We start from the raw sequence: 23,923 nt of genomic DNA, 5'->3' as shown, positions 1-23,923 counted from the left end.
AAATGTAAGCGGGAGGAGGCTGCAACGGTGGCATTCCGAGCGGAGCCAAAAACAGCAGAGCAACCACCAACAGCATCATGGCTATCGAACTGATACCGGACCCGTAATCTTCCATCTTCACTGATATGCCTTACCTCTTGCTAATGTAACCAGAAAATTTTATTTCCTCGAATATGCAAATGATAAGAGACGTTGATGATCTATATATAGAGTAGTGGCACTATATGGATTGATGCACCTTTGGCAAAGAGTTGTGAAGATTGGTTCAGCGACATATCTATGCAGCAACCGACTTCATTTTTGCCCTCTAAAACTTATATTAGTTTTGAATTAAATTTTAGTGTTTTGAAATTCGTTATAATGAGTTCATTTAGGAGTTATTTATAGGTGGTTATTTTTATTATTTCTTGAGTTTTTAGGCGTTATGAGTGTATATGTAACCTCACTAGCTTTACGCTAGTTCTTAGTCAAAAACTTTGATCTGGTGATGATTCTGTTGCTTGTATGTTTGGGTCAGAGGCATATAAGAGGGGATCTATAAGATTTTTCCAATTTCAAGCTTATTAATTCGTCGGCCGGTAAGAATAGTGTTCTAACAAGGGGATTCAGTGTATTTCACTGACTTTGCGAAAAATAAAAAACAAGAGGATTCAGCTTAAAATAAAAGTTATAGGATAACCTGATAATAGTGCCCACTCTATCGCACATTCAACATGTTGCTGCTAATGATTTTCTTCAGTGATACGTTGGATGCTGTGTTGTATAGTACTACTAGAGTAGAGGTAGGCTGCATGCTTATGTAATTGGGCTGATTGAGGAATTAATTGGATTGAATTCTTACTTTCTTAGACACTTAAATGGAAGATTAATCACTGGATATCCATGCACCAAGAATATGTTTTTCACTTATCTCTTGTTCGAATGTTTACTTTCATATTTTAGACCTGCAATATACTTATGCCTGAATTTATAAATTGATAGTTAAAGAGATCCGGTAATCTTCCTTGTACTATATTTATTCTTTCATTTCCCCCACATTAGGTGGCAAATGTCCATGCCAATGGCTGAAAACTCTCAGTTTATTTATTAACTTCATTTTTATTCTTCTCTACACTACACATAGCAAAAGATGAAAATTGCCATCAGTGATTAATTTTAACAGGAGGGTCCACTGGGTTGTTGGGGGGGGGGGTTGTTCTTTTTCATGACATAACGTTGGTTTTTTCTCTTACATCTTTTATTGCATATTGTTGTCATCGTGTCAATGTAGAGGTATGAGTTTGCATGATGAAGGGGTGGTGGAATTGTGGGATTTATCCAGCAATTTTGTGTTTACCGAGAGTGATGTTGGTAAAAACAGGGCCCTTGCCTCTGTTTAGAAGTTGCAGGAGTTTAACAATGCTGTGATCAATTTCCACCTTAACAACAGCATTAACCAGGGAACAGCTGTCTACAATTGCTTACCTTGTTCCTTTTTAATGAATTCAGAAGTTCCATACTTTTTGTAACAATCCTTGAGAAATCATGCTGAAATTCGATTATCATCACCTCAAATTCCACTATTTGTATCCGAAGAAAACTAAGTTAAACTTCTTTCAAAGCTGGGGAAAGATGTGATATGGTGGAGATTTTCTGTATTTACCGTTTGACTCACAAATAGCTCGAAACATGTTGAATCAACAGTTGAATTGATTTTTATTATTATCTAATATTTTAGTATTTATAATTTTTAATAATTTAATTAATTAAATAGAATGAACCAATAAAAAACCAATGAATTAATTAATTTAGTCACCAATCTAATTCTAAAAACCTTAAATATGAGATTAATGTCACAATGTTTATATCCCATTTAATTTGCTATAAGGCCGGCGTGCTATCAAGAAGTCCCAAAGCGAGGCTTGGGAATGCCCAAGTACTCCAAGTTTCCAACAATTAAAAGCACAAAGAAAAGAATGATGAAAAGAAATTAAGATAAAATAAAATAATGTGAAAGGTAAAAATGAAAACTGAAATGGAGATGGTATGGGCCCAAATCACAACATATTCATTTCACTTCATAACCCCAATACATGATCTCTCTTAATTTGTGAAGAACTGTATGGGAAATATAGAAAATTATTATTCAATAGAACCCTAGAATAAATTTAAAATAGTACAAAATTAAAAATGTTAAATTATTATGTGTTTCTTCAATGTTTCTTGAAACTAAATTAGTGATATCTTCAAGTCAAGTTTCATGTCCTTAAAGAATATCTAGAACTGATATTACAGAGGCTTAAGAAATAGATTCTAATGCCATTTTTTAGAAAAAAAATACAAATTATACCATAAAATTTTCATTTTTGATTCAAAATTTTAATTTTTTTTATAAATTCAAATAGTAAAAATAAATTATATTTTGAATTTTCTTTTCTTATAACAAAAGAACCATGTCAAGAAACAAAAGAGGCAAAAAAAAAACATAGAACCAATAATTTGAGAGAAATTTTGGAAGGTTTATAAACAGTTTTCCTCATTTTCTCATTTATTTATTTTTGAAATTTTTATTTACTTTTATTTTAATATAAATTTTTGGAGTTCTCTAAATTTTTTAAAACGAATTTAAATTTTTATTATTTTATATAAAATCAGGGCCAAATTGACGAAAAAGTATAAAAATTGAGAATTAAATTTATTATTATACTAACTAAAAAAGTGTCATTTAATAGTCAGGTGACAAAAAAAATAATTTTGAAATGTTTAATGACCAAATTAAAACTTTTTTAATTAAGTGACCAAAACAAAAACTTACCTATAGTTTAATAAATAATGGTATAGGGACTAAAATTTAAATTTATAAAAAAGTACAGGGACTTGTGGCAAATTTTAACAAAAAACTCTTAAAAATCTATAATTATTAATTGTAATTAAAGTAGACACCAATTGTCAACTCTCACCTTCTTGAAGTCTTCCAGGAAAGAAAATCTAACTCATCTATGGCCCACGAATTTATTGGAAAAGTAAAAGGTGGGAAACGTATACAGAATTTTTTTAGAAAAGTCGTTTGTTGCTCCCTGTAAATTTCATCTGTTTTTCTCCTTTCACATATATTTATCTTCTCATACATCGTCATGTCATCGTTACTTTCGACTTCCTCATCCACTCCCAGAAAGAAATACGATGTTTTCTTGAGTTTTAGAGGTGAAGATACCCGCAAGAACTTCGCGGATCATCTCTACGATGCTCTAAAGAGGAGTGGTATCATCACTTTTAGGGATGATCCAAAGCTGGAGGCCGGCGAAGAGATCGCACCGGAACTCTTCAAAGCGATCCAGCAGTCGTGGTGCTCGGTAATCATTTTTTCGGAATCATATGCCTTTTCAGGATGGTGCTTGGAGGAACTTGCTGAGATTGTTCAACAAAAAATTGTTAACGGACATAAAGTATTTCCAATTTTCTACGATGTGGATCCATCCGATTTAAGAAAACAAAAAGAAAAAGTTGAAGAAGCCTTCGCCAAACACGAAGAAAGATACAAGGAAGATAAAGACAAGATCCAAAAGTGGCGAAATGCTTTGACTCAAGTAGCTAACATCAAAGGATGGCATTTACATAATAGGTATTTCTTCCTTTTCTTCTCCATTTCCTAATTTTAATGACTAAAAAATTGGTTTTTTCTTGGATTGCATGTTATTTTTTGCAACTTTGTGTTTAATTGAGAATTCTCATATTTCAAGTAATGAGCAAGTTGTGTATTTTGATGCTATAACAGATCTTGCTGTCTTATTCTAGCTTTTGGTTTGCTTCCAATTATATTATATTTCATTATTCACTGAATTAAAAATGAAAAAGTGCATTTGAAAGATAGCAGCGATTTTTTATTTCATTGTAGGCACGAATCAGCGTTTATCGGAGACATTGTTAAGAAGATATCAGCAAAATTATGTCAGACATATCCAATTGTCCATGACGAGTTGGTTGGAATTAGCTTACATTTGGGGGAGTTGTATTCGAAAATAAACATTGGGGAAGACGATGTCCGCATTATTGGAATTTGCGGAATGGGTGGCATCGGTAAAACAACTCTTGCAAGGGTTGTTTACACTCAAATGTCGCCTTATTTTGAAGGTAAAAGCTTTCTTGCTGATATTCGAGAAGTTTCAAATAAATGTGGACTTGTCTCTTTACAGAAACAACTTCTTTCTCAAATCTTGCCAGATGAATGCTTCAACTTTTTCAATGTTTATGAAGGGAATGCCATAATTAGCCATAGGTTGTTTAGCAAAAAGGTTCTTGTTGTTCTTGATGATGTTGATAATATACAACACTTGAAATGCTTAGTTGGAAGGCAAGATTGGTTCAGTTTAGGGAGTAGGATCATCGTAACAACCAGAGATGAACATTTGCTCAGATCTTATCGAATCGATGATGTGTATAAACCTACAACATTGAATCCCAACGATGCACTTAGGCTTTTCAATTTGAAAGCTTTTGACAATGACACAATGCTGAAAGATGATTTCAGTGAGCTTTCTGAACATGTTGTAAATTACACTGGTGGTCTCCCCTTAGCTCTTGAAGTCTTGGGTTCTTTTTTGTGTGGTAGAAATTTAGCTCAGTGGAGAAGTGCAATCGAAAGACTTAAACGAGATTCCAACAAAGAAATTCTTGACACACTAAGAATCAGCTTTGATGGATTGGAAGAAAGGGAGAAGAATATATTTTTAGATATAGCATGGTTTTTCAATGGGGAGAAGAAAGATTTGGTAATGAAAGTATTGGATGGTTGTGAGTTTTTCTCAGATATTGGAATTGATGTTCTCATTAAGAAATCTCTCATAAAAGTCGATGATAACAACCAATATTTGTGGATGCATGCCTTGTTGCAAGAAATGGGAAGAAAAATTGTCGAAGAAAAATGTGTTGATGAACCTGGAAAACGTTGTAGATTGTGGAACGAAAGAGATGTCCATCATGTCCTAACAAAAAACACGGTAAATCATTCAACAAAAATTACATACAATTTTTTTTATCGATATATGATGTAAATCCAAAGCTTAGTCTAATTGATTTACATATCGATCCTTAAGTGACATTGAGTAGCTTTAAGATAATTTTCATTTGTTGATCATAAATATTAATAAGAATTTGTAATATATGCATTTAATTTTATTGAATTACTCTCATTAGAAAATGTTTTACTTTGTTCAAAATATTTTGTTTGCCATATTTCCACCAAAAGGTTGTGTATGTAAATTTTCAAAAGTTTTATCAGTCTTCTTATTGTCTATTCTTGATTACTTATAGGCTACCGAAGTGATTGAAGGCATGATTATCGACAATAAAAGGTAAGAAAACTTATAAATTTATCAATATGTACTATTAATATTAATTCTAGTTTTTTTAGGCTTAGGTAATTAAAAGTCGAATGCAAGTGTTAGATAGAGTATTGTCTATCATGGGTAGCTCAAACATATCTCAACACCATATTCGAATATGCATTAGATATAATTATTGGGTATGGGTGCTTTAAAAAACAATATCGGTGCAACATAGCTTGTAGGTATTGAATATTTTTGTATCTTCTGAAATTTTTCTTATTTTTTTTTTTGCTAGTGGCTATTAGGGAATCGAGTAAGATGCTCAACTTGAGTGTCATGCCTTCTCAAAGATGAAAAAATTGAGATTGCTCAAAGAGCTTTGTCTCTCAAATTGTGATGATCTCAAATATCTTTCTAATGAGCTACGGCTTTTAGATTGGAAAAGATGCCCTTTAAGATCATTGCCTTCAAGCTTTCAACCGGACAACCTTGTTGCACTTCTCTTACCATGCAGTTGCATTGAACAACTATGGAAGGGAAATAGAGTAAGAGTTAACTCATCTGATCCTTGTGTTTTAGCTTATTTTAATATAAATAATTAAACTTTGATTAAGATAAAAAAAAGAGCATTATTATAATTTGTTATTGTTTTCAACAGCCCTTGTATACGTTGAAAATGATGAACCTCAAAGGGTCCCAAAACCTGATCAAGACACCAGACTTCACAACAGCATCAAATCTTGAAGTTTTGATTTTGGAAGGTTGTACCAAATTAGTGGATGTTCATCCACCCATCGGAGTGCTTAAGCGCCTTAAACTTTTGGATTTAAGAGATTGCAAAACTCTTAGGAGTCTTCCGACCAAAATTGGAATGCAATCCCTTGAAACATTAATTCTTTCGGGTTGCTCAAGTCTTGTTAGGTTTCCGCAGATTGATGGGATAATGGGATGTCTAAAAACTCTAGATCTTTCCGGTTGTTATAGAGTTGAAAATTTATCAGAGAATTTGCAGCCAGCAAAGTTTTTGGAAGAGCTCGACTTGAGTGAAACAGCCATAACAGAACCACCATCCTTCATTTGTCAATTTAAAAATCTTAAAGTTTTGTCTTTCAATGGGAGAAAGGGACCATCATCTAAGTTACTACCAAACCTGCCTTCTCTTTTCAAGGTAATCCAAAGAGGAAGGACGCATTTCATGGCTCCAATGTTGCCTTTGTTTTCAGGTTTGAGTTCATTAAGAGAGTTGAATCTAAGGGACCGCAGTCTTTGTGAAGGAGATATTGTTGTTCCAATAGGGTCGGAAGCGTGTAAATTATTGTACTAAAAAATCACACAAAGTTCAATTCCCAGGGAAGAGAGGTGGATCACAATGATCTCTTAAATACCAAGTCTTTCCTTAGTCAGAATATCCCTTCTATAGTAATTTAATAGCACAATTAAATACTACTATTATACCCTCAAATATTGAAAGAAAAATAGGACAAAAAAGAACACAAGAGTTTTAACGAGGTTCGGTAAATTATACCTACGTCCTCGGGCACTAACACCAGATGATAACTTTACTATCTCCAAAATATTACAAACAAATAGAATTCCTTAAGAATTCTCAAATGGGAGAAGAGAGAAAACTAAGAGAGAAAGATTGGTTGGGATGGTTGAAATGAGAAATGGTTAGGCTTATTTACAGTTGAGTGGTATCAAGAGCCGAAGGTTAATCGTAGTATGCTCTGTGGTTGCAGTTTAAACTGATCTTCCACATCAGAAAAGATTTCCTTAGGTATATTGAAAGATTATGGAGAAAATGGTCGGTATAGGAGCTTCAACATCGTCCATGTGGACAAGACCGACAATTGCAAATGCAAGATTGGCCGTGGAGATCTTTGATGGCACGGGCCATTTTGGTATGTGGCAAAGTGAGGTTCTAGATGCCCTTTTTCAGCAGGGTCTAGACATTGCCATTGATGAAGAGAAACCAGATGATGTACAGGAGAAAGATTGGAAGGCGATCAATCGGTTGGCATGTGGCACAATTCGATCATGCCTTTCTCGAGAGCAGAGGTATGCTTTTTCAAAGGAGACTTCTGCAAATAAGTTGTGGGTGGCACTTGAAGAAATTTTTTTGAAGAAAAACAGTCAAAATAAGCTCCACTTGAAGAAAAGACTGTTTCGCTTCACATACGTCCCAAGTACCACAATGAATGATCACATCACCAAATTTAATCAGTTAGTCACTGATTTGCTGAATATGGATGAGACATTCAAAGATGAAGATTTGGCTTTGATGCTGTTGGGGTCACTTCCTGAGGAGTTTGAGTTCCTAGAAACTACTCTACTTCATGGCAGGAGTGATATATCTCTGAGCGAAGTCTGTGCGGCCTTATACAGTTATGAACAGAGAAAGAAGGACAAACAGAAAAACTCAATCAGAGATACAGAAGCTTTAGTAGTCCGAGGTCGTTCATACACTCAGAAGAAAACTCAAAAGGGGAGATCAAAGTCAAAGTCCAGACTCGGGAAAGATGAATGTGCTTTTTGTCATGAGAAAGGCCACTGGAAGAAAAATTGTCCAAAGCTGAAGAATAAGGGAAAAGCTGCTGTAGATGCTTGTGTTGCTAAGCATGATACTAGTGACTCTGAACTATCACTGGTTGCATCATCATCGTCGCTCCATTCAGATGAGTGGATATTGGATTCGGGTTGTACCTATCATATGTCCCCTAACCGGGAGTGGTTCTCTGATTTAGTAGAACTAAATGGAGGAGTTGTTTATATGGGCAATGACAATGCCTGTAAAACTGTTGGGATAGGTTCAATCCAATTAAAGAATCAAGATGGATCAACCAGAGTTCTGACTGATGTTCGGTACGTGCCCAGTTTGAAGAAAAATCTCATCTCATTGGGAGCCTTGGAATCCAATGGTTCAGTTGTTACTATGAGAGATGGGATTTTGAAAGTGACATCTGGCGCACTTGTGATATTGAAGGGCATCAGGAAAAATAACTTGTATTACTACCAAGGTAGTACAGTTATTGGAGCAGTCGCTGCAGCTTCCGGTAACAAAGACTTGGACTCAATGCAGTTGTGGCATATGAAGTTGGGACATGCCAGCGAAAAATCCTTGCAAATTCTGGCAAAGCAAGGATTGTTGAAAGGTGCAAAGGCTTGCAAATTAAAATTTTGTGAGCATTGTGTTCTGGGAAAGCAAAAGAGAGTGAAATTCGGCACTGCTATCCATAATACAAAAGGTATTTTGGAATATATTCACTCAGATGTGTGGGGGCCTTCCAAAACACCTTCGTTGGGAGGAAAACACTACTTTGTTACTTTTGTTGATGACTTTTCCAGAAGAGTTTGGGTGTATACCATGAAAACTAAAGATAAAGTGCTTGGAGTTTTTCTTAAATGGAAAACTATGATCGAAAACCAGACTGGCAAGAAAATCAAGCGGCTTAGGACGGACAATGGAGGGGAATATAAAAGTGATCCGTTCTTCGATGTGTGCCAAGAGTATGGTATTGTTCGACACTTCACAGTTAGGGATACACCACAACAGAATGGAGTGGCAGAGCGTATGAATCGAACATTGCTGGAGAAAGTTCGATGTATGTTGTCCAATGCTGGGTTGGGCAAGCAATTTTGGGCTGAGGCTGTGACATACGCTGGCCATCTTGTTAATCGTTTGCCATCATCTGCATTAGAAAGAAAAACTCCTATGGAGGTATGGTCTGGAAAACCGGCTAAAGATTATGATTCCTTACATGTGTTTGGATCCACTGCATATTACCATGTGAAGGAGTCAAAGTTAGATCCGAGGGCAAAGAAAGCTCTCTTTATGGGAATCACTTCTGGAGTGAAGGGATTTCGTCTTTGGTGCTTAAGCACAAAGAAAATGATCTGTAGCAGAGATGTTACCTTTGATGAATCTGCCACATTGAAAAAGGTAGCAGATAAAGATATTCAGACGAGCAATACTCCACAGCAGGTGGAGTGTACTCCAAAACAGGTGGAGTTTGAGCAGATGGGGATTTGCCCAGTTAATAAGTCTAATTCTCCAGCCATAATGGAGGAATTAGAGGTTGAAGAGGTTCTGACCCAAGAACCACTAAGTACACCAGAACCAGTTGCAGTTGCAAGGCCACGGAGAGAAATTCGTAAACCTGCTCGATTTACTGATATGGTGGCCTACGCCCTTCCCGTTGTTGATGATATTCCTATCACTTATCAAGAAGCAATGCAAAGCTTAGAAAGTGATAAATGGAAAAGCGCCATGGATGAAGAAATGCAGTCTCTCCTGAAGAATAATACTTGGGAGTTGGCGCAATTACCGAAAGGTAAAAGGGCAATCGGATGCAAGTGGGTATTCGCAAAGAAAGATGGATCTCCTAGCAAGAAGGATATTCGCTACAAGGCAAGATTGGTAGCTAAAGGCTACGCTCAGAAGGAGGGAATTGACTACAATGATGTATTTTCCCCTGTTGTGAAGCATTCCTCCATTAGAATTTTGTTGGCCTTGGTAGCACAGTTGAATTTGGAGCTAGCTCAACTTGATGTTAAGACGGCTTTCTTGCATGGTGAGTTAGAAGAGGAGATCTATATGACTCAGCCAGAAGGATACACAGATGCTGGTGGTAGAAATTGGGTTTGTAAGCTGAACAAATCGCTATATGGATTGAAGCAATCCCCGAGGCAGTGGTACAAGCGATTTGATAGCTTTATGAGAAGGTAGAAGTACACAAGAAGCAAATATGACAATTGTGTATATTTGCAGAAGCTGCATGACGGATCTTTCATTTATCTACTCTTGTATGTTGATGATATGTTAATCGCTTCGAAGAGCCAAAATGAGATAGATAAGCTGAAGGCTCAGTTGAATCAAGAGTTCGAGATGAAAGATCTAGGTGAGGCCAAGAAGATTCTCGGCATGGAGATAAGTAGAGATAGACCGAGAGGCAAGCTCTGTTTAAATCAGAAGCAATATCTGAAAAAGGTATTACAATGTTTTGGTGTAAATGAAAACACAAAACATGTAAGTACCCCACTTGCTTCTCATTTGAAACTTAGTGCTCAATTATCTCCGAAGACTGAAGATGAAAGAGAATATATGGCGAAAGTCCCATATGCTAATGCAGTTGGGAGTTTGATGTATGCGATGGTGTGTACGAGGCCTGACATTTCACAAGCTGTTGGAGTTGTGAGCAGGTATATGCATGATCCTGGAAAAGGACATTGGCAAGCTGTGAAATGGATTCTACGGTATCTTCGAAAAACCGTAGATGTTGGTTTAATTTTTGAACAGGATGAAGCACTTGGTCAGTTTGTAGTTGGATATGTTGATTCCGACTTTGCTGGTGATTTAGATAAACGTCGTTCAACTACGGGGTATCTGTTTACTCTTGCGAAAGCCCCAGTGAGTTGGAAGTCTACCTTACAGTCTACAGTAGCTGTGTCTACTACAGAGGCAGAATATATGGCAGTTACAGAAGCTGTTAAGGAGGCTATTTGGCTTAATGGATTATTGAAAGACTTGGGAGTTGTTCAAAGTCACATTAGTCTATATTGTGACAGTCAGAGCGCTATTCATTTAGCGAAAAATCAAGTCTATCATTCAAGAACCAAGCATATCGACGTAAGATATCACTTTGTGCGGGAAGTCTTTGAAAAAGGAAAAATTCTACTTGAGAAGATTCTGACAACAGATAATCCCGCAGATATGATGACCAAGGTGGTAACAACAATCAAGTTTAATCATTGTTTGAACTTGATTAACATCCTGAGAATTTGAGCACCTTTAGGTGTATGGCGCTCGAGAGCGCATTTGGAGGCACTACAAAAGATAGCTTTATCGAATTTGGGGAGTTGAAGGAAGTATGTGAAGATGTGATTATCCTAATCAAATCTTCAAGGTGGAGATTGTTGATAAGTTAAATTAAAAAAGGGGTTGAAAAGTCAAAAATGGTGGGAGGTGCAATTGGCACCGAAAGAAAAAAAATAGTTGGCAAGTTGTTTAAAGTTGAAAGGGATAATTGCAATTTTGGTCCCTAATTTTTTAGGCCATTTGCAAGTTAGTCCCTGAACTTTAAACAACTTGCCAACTATTTTTTTTCTTTCGGTGCCAATTGCACCTCCCACCATTTTTGACTTTTCAACCCCTTTTTTAATTTAACTTATCAACAGATATTCCTAGTGATATTTCTGGTCTATCCTCTTTGAGACGTCTTAATCTTAAGGGTAACAATTTCATCAGCATACCTGCATCTATTATTCGACTTTCGAAGCTTTATTCTATTAGATTGTCAGATTGCAAGATGCTCAAATCGTTGCCTGAGCTACCAACAAGTATAGAAGATGTGTGGATAGATGGTTGTTCTTCACTTGAAGTAGTTGCAAGTCCATCAAAAGTATGCAATTTAGTGGATTCTGCTTTCATTAGTGCCATTAACTGCGTCAAATTGGCTGAGAATATCAATGCATTAACACTGCTGAAAAAACTTCTTAAGGTCGATTATCTCTTTTTTCTTCCTTACAAAATCTCATACTTGAGAATTTATGGTTTTAGTTACCAAACGACTAGTGTTTTTTTTTTTTGCAGGCATTTGCAAATTCAAGAAAAATCTTTGATATTATTATGCCCGGAAGTGAAATCCCAGAATGGTTTAGCCAACAAACAAGTGACTCTTCAATTAAAATATCGCTGCCTATCAACCTTCAGAAAGATAGTCAATGGATTGGAGTTGCTTGCTGCTGCATTTTTGTAAATAATGATGCTTCAAGGGATGAGGAATATATCGGTTGTGGAGCATATATCTATTGTAGAAATTCTGAACAAGCCAGCTGTAATGGATCTATTTTTAGAGGTAGAAATCCTCGACGGATTGATTGGAGAAGCTGGTTGTTGGGTAAACGATTTAACCAGCCCATAATAAAAGATCACATTTTTCTTCGTTATTGGTCGCGTGATAAATTATATCCATTTTCCTTGGAGGATAAATTTGGTGACTGTGAAACCAATAAGTTATGGGCAACAGATTGCTTAGATAAAATATGCGATGAGCTTGAGGTGTCTTTCGTAGATCGATTTGGACGCCGTGCTAAGGTGAAGAAGTGTGGTGTTAGAATAGTGTATGAGAAAGATTTGGAAGAATTAAAAGAGTTGCAGTGCCATAGCGCTCAATCTTCTCCAAATTTTGAACACATCCACCAACACTCTGCTCACGACGATGGATCAGTAGGTAGCACTTCTCACATAAAACGAAAACGTAATGTCTACGAGGAAGCGGAGGAAGAAGGGCGGCAACCAAAACGGATGCAAAAAGTTTTCAATTTTATAATGGACCAGTCGTGGAAGAAGCATTAACTATAGTAAACTATTTAACCACCTTTGTCCTATTAATTCCTTTTTTTTACACATTTACGTTGTTTACATAAAATAATTATTTTAGATATCTTTACTCATAATATGTGTATGAAATATCTGTTGGAACACTGGCAGCAGCAAATCAAACAAATGAAAACACCAAGAGCATAAGCTCACGAACAGCAAGCAGAAACAGAACAAAAAACTCAAAAGCAAAAATGTGAAAATGAATGGAATGCTGCATCTTTTCATTTCATTTGAAAATATAAGAGTTACAAAGTTAGAATGTCAGTTACCTAAACTTGTAACTGCTCCCACCTGTTTTGGCAAGTTGCCAACTAAAGTAATACAAAAGAAAGCTGAACAATTTTTAGCTATTACATCCATCAATTCAAATCTTAACAACTCTAAAAGTCTAGTTACATTTAGCTTGGATGGCATTACAAAATGAACAAAAGTAAACAAAATAATTAAGCTGCTTCTGGTCCTGCTTGAATGCTGGTCTGCTGCAGCTGCTGGTCTGCATCATGGCCTTCTGTTGCATTGCAGTCCATTCTCAACACTCCTCCTTGGACTGTAGGCAACAAACACCAACCAATTCTCTAAGAATTTCAAACCTCATAGCACCAAGAGGCTTTGTTAAAATGTCAGCCAATTGATCTTGTGAACTACAATATGCAAGACTCACATCCTTTGATTGTACTGCCTCTCGAACAAAATAAAATTTGAGCTTAAAGTGCTTTGTTTTGCCATGAAAAACAGCATTCTTGGAGATAGCTATTGCTGATTGATTATCAACCATAATCTCAGTAGGCTCAAATTGTTCCTCATTTAAATCACACAACAATTTTCTAAGCCAAATAGCTTGGCTTACTGCTCCAGCTGCTGCTATGTACTCTGCCTCAGCAGTTGATTGAGCAACTGTTTGCTGCTTTTTAGAGCTCCAACAGAAAGCTCCTGAACCAAGAGAAAAGAGGTAGCCTGAGGTACTCCTCATATCATCAATCGAACCTCCCCAGTCACTGTCTGAGTAACCAGATAACTTCAGCTGACCTCCTGTCTTGAACATCACTCCAAACTTCAAGGATCCTTTCACATACCTGAGGATTCTCTTTGCAGCCTTTAAATGTGATGTGTTGCAGCTATGCATAAAACGAGATAGCAAACTGACCGAATGCATAAGATCAGGTCTAGTTGCTGTCAAGTATAGCAAACATCCAATTAGACTTCTATACTCTCTTTCATCCACCTTTTCTTCATCTCCATAGCTGCTCAACTTCTGTCCCATGACTAGAGGTGTACTCACTGGCTTGCAGTTTTCCATATGGAACTTAGTGAGAATTTTCAAGGCAAATGCATGCTGGCTGATAAAAATGCCTTGATCAGACTGGTCTACTTCCATACCAAGGAAGTAAGTCATGATTCCCAAGTCTGTCATGTCAAACATGTTTTGCATATTCTTTTTGAACTCCTGAATCAAATCGACCCTGCTTCCAGTCACTAATAAATCATCCACATATATTGAGACAATCAGCAAAGTCTCATCTTTAGACTTCTTTATAAACAAAGTTGGATCACTCAAACTTTTCTCGAAATTGAGCCTAAACAGGTAAGCATCTATCCTGTCATACCAGGCTCGAGGAGCCTGTTTTAGTCCATAGAGTGCCTTTTTCAGCTTGTAAACCTTGTCCTCCTTTCCTTGGACTTTAAATCCATCAGGCTGTTCAACATAAATTTCCTCTTTAAGAAAGCCATTCAGGAAAGCTGACTTGACATCAAGCTGATGGACCTTCCACTGTTTCTGTGCAGCGAAAGCAAATAGAAGCTTTATGGTATCCAGCCTTGCCACTGGAGCAAATGTCTCCTCAAAATCAATGCCAAACTGTTGATTGTACCCTTTCACCACAAGCCTTGCCTTGTGCTTGTTCAGAGAGCCATCTGCATTGAATTTGGTCCTGAAAACCCACTTGACACCTATGACCTTCTTCTGATCAGGTCTGTCTACCAGATCCCAAGTATCATTCTTATGGATCATGTCGATTTCAGCCTCCATAGCCTTCTTCCAGCTCTTGCTTCTAGCAGCTTCTTCATAGCTTGAAGGCTCAACAATGGCCACATTGCATCTTTGGTAGATGTCAGCAATAGACCTGGTCCCTCTCACAGGAGCATCGTCTACATTGGCATTACTGACTTCGTTTTCTGCCAACTCCAAATTGCTGCCAATCTGCTCTTCTTCAAACTGACTTGTGTTAGAGCCATCTAGACTCCAAAACCTTCCTTCATCGAATTTGACATCCCTGCTTACCAAAATCTTCTTGGTTGAAGGATCAAATATTCTGTAGCCCTTCTTGCAGCTACTGTAACCAACAAATATACCTGGAACTGACCTCTTCTCGAGCTTGGTTCTTCTTTCTACAGGGACAAGTACAAAACACTTGCAGCCAAACACTTTTAAATGGGAAACAGTTGGTTTAAGATCATACCATACTTCAAAAGGAGTTTTATCATTCACAGCATGTGTTGGCAGCATATTGAGCAGGTATACTGAGGTGTTGACACCTTCAGCCCAAAAAATGCTTGGAAGCTTGCTTTGAAACAACATGCACCTGGTCATGTTCATCACTGTTCTGTTCTTCCTCTCACACACTCCATTTTGCTGAGGAGTGTACACTGTGGTTAGCTGATGATGAATCCCAGCCTGCTCACATAGCTTCTGAAATCTTTCAGACAAGTATTCAGAACCATTGTCTGTCCTCAAGGCCTTAATCCTGCAGCCTGTTTGATTTTCTGCCAATGCCTTGAACTTTCTAAAAACTTCAAACACTTCTGACTTCTGTTTCATGAAATAAACCCAGCAAAATCTGGTCAGATCATCAATAAACAGTATAAAATACTTACTGCCATTCAGTGAAGGGGTCTTCATTGGTCCACAGACATCTGAGTGCACCAACTCAAGTCTCTTTCGAGCCCTCCATGCTTGGTTAGCTGAAAAGGGCAACCTGGCTTGTTTGCCAAGCTGACACACTTCACAAACGCCTTCACTTGCACTAACCTTAACCATGTCTTCTGTCATGTTCATTTTGTGCAGCAAATCAAGTGATTTGAGGCTAACATGGCCAAACCTCTTGTGCCAAAGATCAGTATTGTCAACTGAGCTTGTATATGCACTTTTCTCAAGCTGACTCACTTCCAGCATAAAACATTTGTCTCCCATAGGTGCTGAGACAATCTCCCTACCATGAGCATCACTTATAACACAAGAATCATTCTTGAAAACTAGTGAAAAGCCTTTCTTGACTAGCTGGCCTACACTTAGTAAATTTTGGTCTATTTCTGGCACATAGAGCACATCAGAAATGATTTTGTTACCTGAACCAGTGTGAATGACCACATCACCTCTACCTTTTGCTTCAATCAAGTTCCCATTGCCTATCCTGACCTTCGAGACATAGCTCCTGTCAAGGTTCTTGAAAAGGCTCTCATCTGCAGCCATGTGGTGTGAGCAACCACTATCCACAAGCCAACTGCTCATGCTTTTAGCTGCATAACATGAAGCTGTAAATACATGCTCCTCCTGAGCTTGGACATCCTCGGCAGACTTGGCTTGTACTGGTTGTGCTTGTGCCTTCTCATGACTTCTACAAATTTTCTCATGATGACCATACTTCATACAGCTTTTGCACTGTATATCTGGTCTGGTCCAGCAAAATTTTTCCAGGTGATTGGTCTTCTTACAGTGAATGCATGGTGGAAACCTCCTTCTACCGGCATCTTTCTTTGATCTTTCCTTCTTTTCAAACCAAGGCTTCTTAGCTTTCTGGCTTGAGCTGAAGCCTTCTCTGACCTTTGCTTGAAAAGCACCTTCAAGATTCTCCTCCTGCCTACTTGCTCTTCTCTGTTCAAGTGCATAGAGTGAGTTAACCAACTCAGACAAAGAAATGGTTGTGAGATCTCTCGAGTCCTCCAATGAGGAGATTTTTGACTCAAACCTTTCAGGTAAGGTGGTAATAACCTTCTCAACAACCCTACTATCACTGAAATCTTCTCCAAGGAGTCTAATATTGTTGACAGTAGCCATAATCCTATCAGAATATTGCTTGATAGTTTCTGACTCCTTCATCTTCAAATTTTCAAACTCCCTTCTAAGGTTGATGACTTGTTGCTGCCTGGTCTTGTCTGATCCCATAAATTCCTCTTTTAGCCTGTCCCATGCCTGCTTGGGAGAGTCACAGGCCATGATACGAGTGAAAATAACATCTGATATTCCATTCTGCAAACAGGCCATAGCCTTGTGTTTCTTGGCTCGTTCCTCACCATGTTGCCTGATTTGAGCAATGGTAGGATTTGCTCTTAATGGTGCTGGCTCGACATCACTCTCAACTGCACTCCAGAGGTCAAGTGCTTGAAGATATGTCTTCATTTTGACAACCCAAATGTGGTAGTTGTCTCCAGCAAAAACTGGTGGTGGAGGAGGAGCAAAACTCATGCTGCCAAGACTGACTTTGAAAAAACAAAAAAAACTAAAACATAAACAACAGAGGTCCTCAAAGATAGGAGGCTCTGATTACCATTTGTTGGAACACTGGCAGCAGCAAATCAAACAAATGAAAACACCAAGAGCATAAGCTCACGAACAGCAAGCAGAAACAGAACAAAAAACTCAAAAGCAAAAATGTGAAAATGAATGGAATGCTGCATCTTTTCATTTCATTTGAAAATATAAGAGTTACAAAGTTAGAATGTCAGTTACCTAAACTTGTAACTGCTCCCACCTGTTTTGGCAAGTTGCCAACTAAAGTAATACAAAAGAAAGCTGAACAATTTTTAGCTATTACATCCATCAATTCAAATCTTAACAACTCTAAAAGTCTAGTTACATTTAGCTTGGATGGCATTACAAAATGAACAAAAGTAAACAAAATAATTAAGCTGCTTCTGGTCCTGCTTGAATGCTGGTCTGCTGCAGCTGCTGGTCTGCATCATGGCCTTCTGTTGCATTGCAGTCCATTCTCAACAATATCATCCTTCAAATATATATATATTTGTAAGGTTAATAGTTTTGCTTAAGTAAACGACTGAATAAAAGAGAATAATAATACTGGAAAGCAAATGAAATCGCCATGGATCATCATTTGGAGGCATGAGAGAGGTAGATGAAAAGGATGAGCAAGACGAAAGCGAAGATTAGGAAAATGTAAGCGGGAGGAGGCTGCAACGGTGGCATTCCAAGCGTACCCAATAACAGCAGAGCAACCACCAACAGCATCATGGCTATCGAACTGATACCGCACCCGTAATCTTCCATCTTCACTGATAAGCCTTACCTCTTGCTAATGTAACCAGAAAAATTAACTTCCTCGAATATGCAAATGATAAGAGACGCTGATGAGCTATATATAGAGTAGTGGCACTGTATGGATTGATGCACCTTTGGCAAAGAGTTGCCACGATTGGTTCAGCGACATATCTATGCAGCAACCGACGTGATTTTTGCCCACTACAACATATATTAGTTTTAAGGGCACTTTATTTTTAAATTTTTCAAAAAATGCTGGGCTTTAATAATTTACTCTTTCATTTCCCCCACATTAGGTGGCAATGTTTATTCTTCATTTTTATTAACCGCTCTACACTACATATAGCAAAAGAAGCAAATTGCCATTAGTGATCAATTTTTATTCTTCATTGTGCAGCAAAGAATCTCATTCTTGCTGGTCTCAAACCAATGAGTTTGCATGATGAAGGGGTGGTGGAATTGTGGGATTTATCCAGCAATTTTGTGTTTTCCGAGAGTGATGTTGGTACAGACAGGGCCCTTACCTCTGTTTAGAAGTTGCAAGAGCTTAACAATGCTGTGATCATTTCCACCTTAACAACAGAATTAACCAAGGAACAACTGTCTATAATTGCTTACCTTGTTCTTTTTTAAGGAATTCAGAAGCTGCATATTTTTTTGTAATAATCCTTGAGAAATCATGCTGAAATTCGATTATCATCACCTCAAATTCCACTATTTATATTTGAAGAAAACTAAGTTCAACTTCTTTTAAGCTGGGGAAAGATATGATATGATTGAGCTAAAATATTGCATGAGTGTTTTTAGGATCTGCACATTCTATTCTCTTCCATCACATAACCTTATCTTCATCTTTCGTTGTATTTACTGATATCAGTTTTGAGAAAAGCCATTGAGATTAATGATTATATACCTCCTATCTCTTTCATCAAGGCCATGCAAAGGAGGTTTCCACAATTTATGTGCTTGGTTAAAAGTGAATATGTTCTTGTTCATATCTTCTTTCACTCTACAATTTTGGTTTCTGCTTCTTATTAACAAGCTAGAAGGGGATTTAAATTTGTCAGTGTGTTTCATGTTCATCCTTGGTGTGTAATGTATGGGTGTTGATTGCTTATTCAGTTTTCATTCTCTAATTTGTAATTTGTTTGCTTCATGTTGATTCTTTTTTCTATGCAGGTTTGAAATGCATCAACAAATAAGTAAGGATTCAAGCTTTTTCGCATAGTTTGGATGTATTTCAGAATGCTTAAAACTCAAACTTTATGTGCCTTTATTTTGTTGTAATCGACTTTGTAAGTTCCATCACATTCTTTTGTATACGATCTTTTGTGGGACTTAGAGATATACGGTATTTTTTTATGATTTTGACTATTGTCGGCAAATGTTCACACTTTACCGACACCTATGGTCAGCTCGTCCGAAAATTTTTCTGGCATCCGCCTACGACGGTCAACCAGTGGTTCGTGGTTGCCAGGAAAATCAATACCAGTCTTTTACCGGTGCTTATAAATGCCGGTAAAAAAGAGATCTTTTGTTCCCCATCTCTCCCAACAGCTAGCCAATTTTGATCGCCTTTTCTGAAAGATGTACTATTTGGGAGATAGAAAAATATTTATTATTTCTTATAGATGAGCAATATCTTATTATTTTAATTATTTCTTACTTTAACATAAGAATATTTTTATTTATTTCTATTAAAATTAAATAAAACTTTGATGAAGTTTTGAATCACACTTTATATTCATTTTAATTCTACTTCATTGTGATTTAAACTACTATTTTTAATATTATATTGCAACTAAATATAAATATATTGATTTACATTATATATTCTTCTTTAATTACATTTTCATTATAATATAAACTATTCAAGTTTATAATAAACTTTTTTTATTATTTTAAATAATTATTACTTAACGTAAAGTCTCCTTTGATAAACTAAAAAAATTAAGTGCAGAAAAATTAAGTTATAATATATATTTGATATATTATTTAAAATTAATAATTGAGTATAATTATATTATTTGATAAATTTAAATATTTAATTATGAAAAAAATGTTTTACAATTTTATCCTTAATTTTTAGACATTACACATTATTTTAAACAAATTCATATTTTAATAATGTTACTATAAAGATGAAATATTTATAGTAAATTATACTATTATTTATAAAATATTATAAACATTATGAAAAATAAATATTGTATAGAGATTACGTTGAATAAAATAACAAAGTGAAGAAAAAATTGGGACATTAATATAGTCTAAAAAGAAATGAAATAAAATAAAAAGAATTGAACATATTCTTTATTAAATATTAAATAGATTCCTATTCACTTATTATTTTTTACGTGAAAAAAATTCTACAAAGTAATTTTTATTAACAGTTATCAAATATATTTTAAAAAAATAAAATTATGGAAAATATTTTCGTCTATCAAATAGGGCTAAATAAATATTTTGAGTAGATAAAATTCGATAAATATTAAATTGCACTTTTAGTGTTTTGGGTTATTACAAACGATGTTAACCTTTTAGTGTTTAGTTCGGGTCTGGGAATTGATTTGATGAAAGTTAATTGCTAATATTATTAACTTTGAATTTTTCATGATTTTGTTATTAGAATAAATTTCGTGTTAATTATGGATTTGTTTAATTTTGCATTTAATTTGTCAAATACAGTCCAATGGATGTGATTTAATTCGGGTTTTAGAGTTGGTTTGATGAAAATACATAATTAGTAATTAATTTTCATCAAACCAGCCCTAAAACTCGAATTAAATACTTAACATCATTAGTTTTGGGTGTCAAAATATATAACTTTTGTCAAATACCGATACTTGATTGGATCAAAAAATAACATAAGTATCACATTAGAAAAAAGTGTCAATCTCAAGTACTAAATTATGTGTTAAGTCTAATAAAATATTTTAATTATTTTACATTACATAAAATAATAAACGTTTTTAAATAAATAATCATATATCTTTAAATAATAATTAAATACACTAATTAATAAAATAAATATATAATTAATGAAATAAAAATAATTAGATGTATGTTACATAAGAAACTAGTAAAGCATGTAAAACACAATTAGTTAATGCTTTATAATTATGAAGTAAATATGATAATGTAAAACACAAACGGTCCAACACTTCTAATTATTGTAGGCTCAATTTTGTGGACTCTTTCTTGGATTCTTCTTGGAGACAACACCTATCACTCATCCATCATCCCCCAATTTCCACACCTATGCGCTTTCATTTGGAAGAAAAAATGGAAATGTATAGAGAAATTGCTGACAAAAATCTTCGCTGTTCCCTTGGAATTTGATCTGTTTTTCTCCTTCATGTAGGATTGTAGATTAGGTGATACTTATATCATTAAAGGAGACAAGTTTAGTCTTGATTAATGTCTCAACATTGATTTTAAGATTTAAGAAAATGAAAAAAAAAAACTCTTAATTAATTGTTCCCGACTCCCTTTCATAGGTATTATAATGAAGATAGATTCATTTGGAAAAGTAAACGGTGGGAAACGTATACACAAATTTCCTAGACAAGTCCTTTGTTGTTTCCTGTAAATTTCATCTGTTTTTCTCCTTCCTCATGTTCATATACTTATTGTTCCTACTTTGTTTCTGAGGTATTGAGCCATCTATTTTCTGATTTTGAACACTATATCCATATATATTTTTCTTCTCATAAATCGTCATGTCATCGTCACTTTCGACTTCCTCATCCATGTCTAGAAAGAAATATTATGTTTTTATGTTACTAAATTTAAAATTATCATTATAATTATCACTTAATTATTATTAGAGTTTATTGTGCTCAGTTTTTTTATATATATTTAAGGAAGAAAAATAGGATTGCTTAGGATTGAACCCAAACTCTCGTACTTACAAAACCAAGCTTTTTCTCCCCTCATGCTCATATACTTATTGCTTCGGAGGAAGTGAGCGACTGATTTTGAACACTACATCCACATATTTTTCTTCTCATACATCCTCATGTCGTCGTTACTTTCGACTTCCTCATCCATTTCTAGAAAGAAATACAATGTGTTCTTGAGTTTTAGAGGTGAAGATACTCGTAAAAATTTTACGGATCATCTCTACGATGCTCTAAATAGAACTGGGATCGTCACTTTTAGAGATGATCCAAAGTTGGAAACTGGTGAAGAGATCGCACCGGAACTCTTCAACGCAATTCAGCAATCACGGTGCTCGGTAATCGTTTTTTCCGAGACCTATGCCTTTTCAGGTTGGTGCTTGGAGGAGCTTGCGGAGATTGTTAAACAAAAAAATGACAAGGGTCATAAAGTATTTCCAATTTTCTACCATGTTGATCCATCCGATTTAAGAAAACAAAAAGAAAAAGTTGAAGAAGCCTTTGCCAAACACGAAGAAAGATACAAGGAAGATAAAGACAAGATCCAAGAGTGGCGAAATGCTTTGACTGAACTGGCTAACATCGAGGGATGGCATTTAAATAATAGGTATTTCTTTCTTATCTTCTCTATTTCCTAATTTTAATGACTAAAAAATTGTTTTTTTTTATTGGATTGCATGTTATTTTTATAATTTTGTGTTTAATTGAGAATTCCCATATTTCAACTAAGGAGCAAGTTGTGTATTTTGATGCTATAATATATCTTACTGTCTTATTCATACTTTTTGTTTGCTTCCAACCATATTATACTTCATGATTCACTAAACTAAAAATGAAAAAGTGCATATCGGATTTTAATTTCATTGTAGGCACGAATCAGAGTTTATTAGAGACGTTGTTAAGAAGATATCAGCAAAATTATGTCAGACATATCCAGTTGTTCATGATGAGTTGGTTGGAATTAGTTTACATTTGGAGGAGTTGTATTCGAAAATAAATATTGGGGAAGACGATGTCCGCATTATCGGAATTTGCGGAATGGGTGGCATCGGTAAAACAACTCTTGCAAGGGTTGCTTACACTCAAATGTTAGCTCATTTTCAAGGTAAATGCTTTCTTGCTGATATTCGAGAAGTTTCAAACAAACATGGACTTGTTTCTTTACAGAAACAACTCCTTTCTCAAATCATTCGGATGAATGCTTCAATTTTTTCAATGTTCATGAAGGGAATGCCATAATTAGCCACAGGTTGTCTGGTAAAAAGGTTCTTGTTATTCTTGATGATGTTGATAACATACAACACTTGAAATGCTTGGTTGGAAGGCGTGATTGGTTCAATTTAGGGAGTAGGATCATTGTAACAACAAGAGATGAACATTTGCTCAGATCTTATCGAATCGATGATGTGTATAAGCCTACAACACTGAATCCCAACGATGCACTTAGGCTTTTCAATTTGAAAGCTTTTGATAGTGATACAACGCCAAAATATGATTTCATTGAGCTTTCTAAACAAGTTGCACATTATGCTGATGGTCTCCCCTTAGCTCTTGAAGTTTTGGGTTCATTTTTGTGCGGTAGAGATATAATTCAATGGAGAAGTGCAATCGAAAGACTTATACAAGATCCTAACAAAGAAATTCTTGACACACTACGAATTAGCTTTGATGGATTGGAAGAAAGGGAGAAGAATATATTTCTAGATATAGCATACTTTTTCAATGGGGAGAAAAAAGATTTGGTAATGAAAGTATTGGATGGTTGTGGGTTTTTTCCAGATATTGGAATCGATGTTCTTATTAAGAAATCTCTCATAAAAGTTGATGATGATAACAAATATTTGTGGATGCATGCCTTATTGCAAGAAATGGGAAGAAAAATTGTTGAAGAAAAATGTGTTGATGAACCCGGAAAACGTTGTAGATTATGGAAGGAAAGGGATGTCCACCATGTCCTAACAAAAAACACGGTAAATCATTCAACAAGAATTACATACAAAAATTTCTTTTATTAATATATGATGTAAATCCAAAGCTTAGTCTAACTGGTTTATATATTGATCCTTAA

At 35.6% G+C, this 23,923-nt stretch overlaps 3 protein-coding genes across 3 annotated transcripts; all 3 read left to right on the top strand.

Moving 5' to 3' along the window:
• Positions 1-3,096: 3,096 nt before the first annotated feature.
• On the top strand, positions 3,097-5,842 carry LOC107935702 (TMV resistance protein N). Its single transcript, XM_016868322.2, has 3 exons — positions 3,097-3,601; positions 3,875-4,976; positions 5,290-5,842. Exons 1-3 carry the CDS (start codon positions 3,114-3,116, stop codon positions 5,332-5,334), a joined length of 1,635 nt encoding a protein of 544 aa, XP_016723811.2. The 5' UTR covers positions 3,097-3,113; the 3' UTR covers positions 5,335-5,842.
• On the top strand, positions 5,654-12,657 carry LOC107955030 (disease resistance-like protein DSC1). The gene is made up of 4 exons (XM_041104424.1): positions 5,654-5,848; positions 5,962-6,526; positions 11,478-11,800; positions 11,893-12,657. Exons 1-4 carry the CDS (start codon positions 5,654-5,656, stop codon positions 12,655-12,657), a joined length of 1,848 nt encoding a protein of 615 aa, XP_040960358.1.
• Positions 12,658-21,963: 9,306 nt separating this feature from the next.
• Positions 21,964-23,215, top strand: LOC107935708 (disease resistance protein RPV1). The gene is made up of 2 exons (XM_041104965.1): positions 21,964-22,462; positions 22,725-23,215. The coding sequence occupies exons 1-2, from the start codon at positions 21,975-21,977 to the stop codon at positions 23,092-23,094; spliced, it is 858 nt and encodes a 285-aa protein (XP_040960899.1). The 5' UTR covers positions 21,964-21,974; the 3' UTR covers positions 23,095-23,215.
• The last annotated feature ends 708 nt before the right edge of the window (positions 23,216-23,923 follow it).

Source organism: Gossypium hirsutum, chromosome D11 (genome assembly GCF_007990345.1).
Source record: "Gossypium hirsutum isolate 1008001.06 chromosome D11, Gossypium_hirsutum_v2.1, whole genome shotgun sequence".
In the NCBI taxonomy this organism is placed as follows: Eukaryota; Viridiplantae; Streptophyta; class Magnoliopsida; order Malvales; family Malvaceae; genus Gossypium; species Gossypium hirsutum.
Note: the sequence above shows the minus strand (reverse complement) of the source record. Positions and strands in the feature narration are given on the sequence as shown.

Coding starts and splice junctions, on each gene's coding strand:
- LOC107955030 (XM_041104424.1), top strand. CDS start 5,654: ATGAAAAAATTGAGATTGCTCAAAGAGCTTTGTCTCTCAAATTGTGAT. Junction 5,849..5,961: donor AACTATGGAAGGGAAATAGA/GTAAGAGTTAAC, acceptor TGTTTTCAACAG/CCCTTGTATACGTTGAAAAT. Junction 11,801..11,892: donor TGCTGAAAAAACTTCTTAAG/GTCGATTATCTC, acceptor TTTTTTTTGCAG/GCATTTGCAAATTCAAGAAA.
- LOC107935702 (XM_016868322.2), top strand. CDS start 3,114: ATGTCATCGTTACTTTCGACTTCCTCATCCACTCCCAGAAAGAAATAC. Junction 3,602..3,874: donor GGATGGCATTTACATAATAG/GTATTTCTTCCT, acceptor ATTTCATTGTAG/GCACGAATCAGCGTTTATCG. Junction 4,977..5,289: donor ATGTCCTAACAAAAAACACG/GTAAATCATTCA, acceptor GATTACTTATAG/GCTACCGAAGTGATTGAAGG.
- LOC107935708 (XM_041104965.1), top strand. CDS start 21,975: ATGTCGTCGTTACTTTCGACTTCCTCATCCATTTCTAGAAAGAAATAC. Junction 22,463..22,724: donor GGATGGCATTTAAATAATAG/GTATTTCTTTCT, acceptor ATTTCATTGTAG/GCACGAATCAGAGTTTATTA.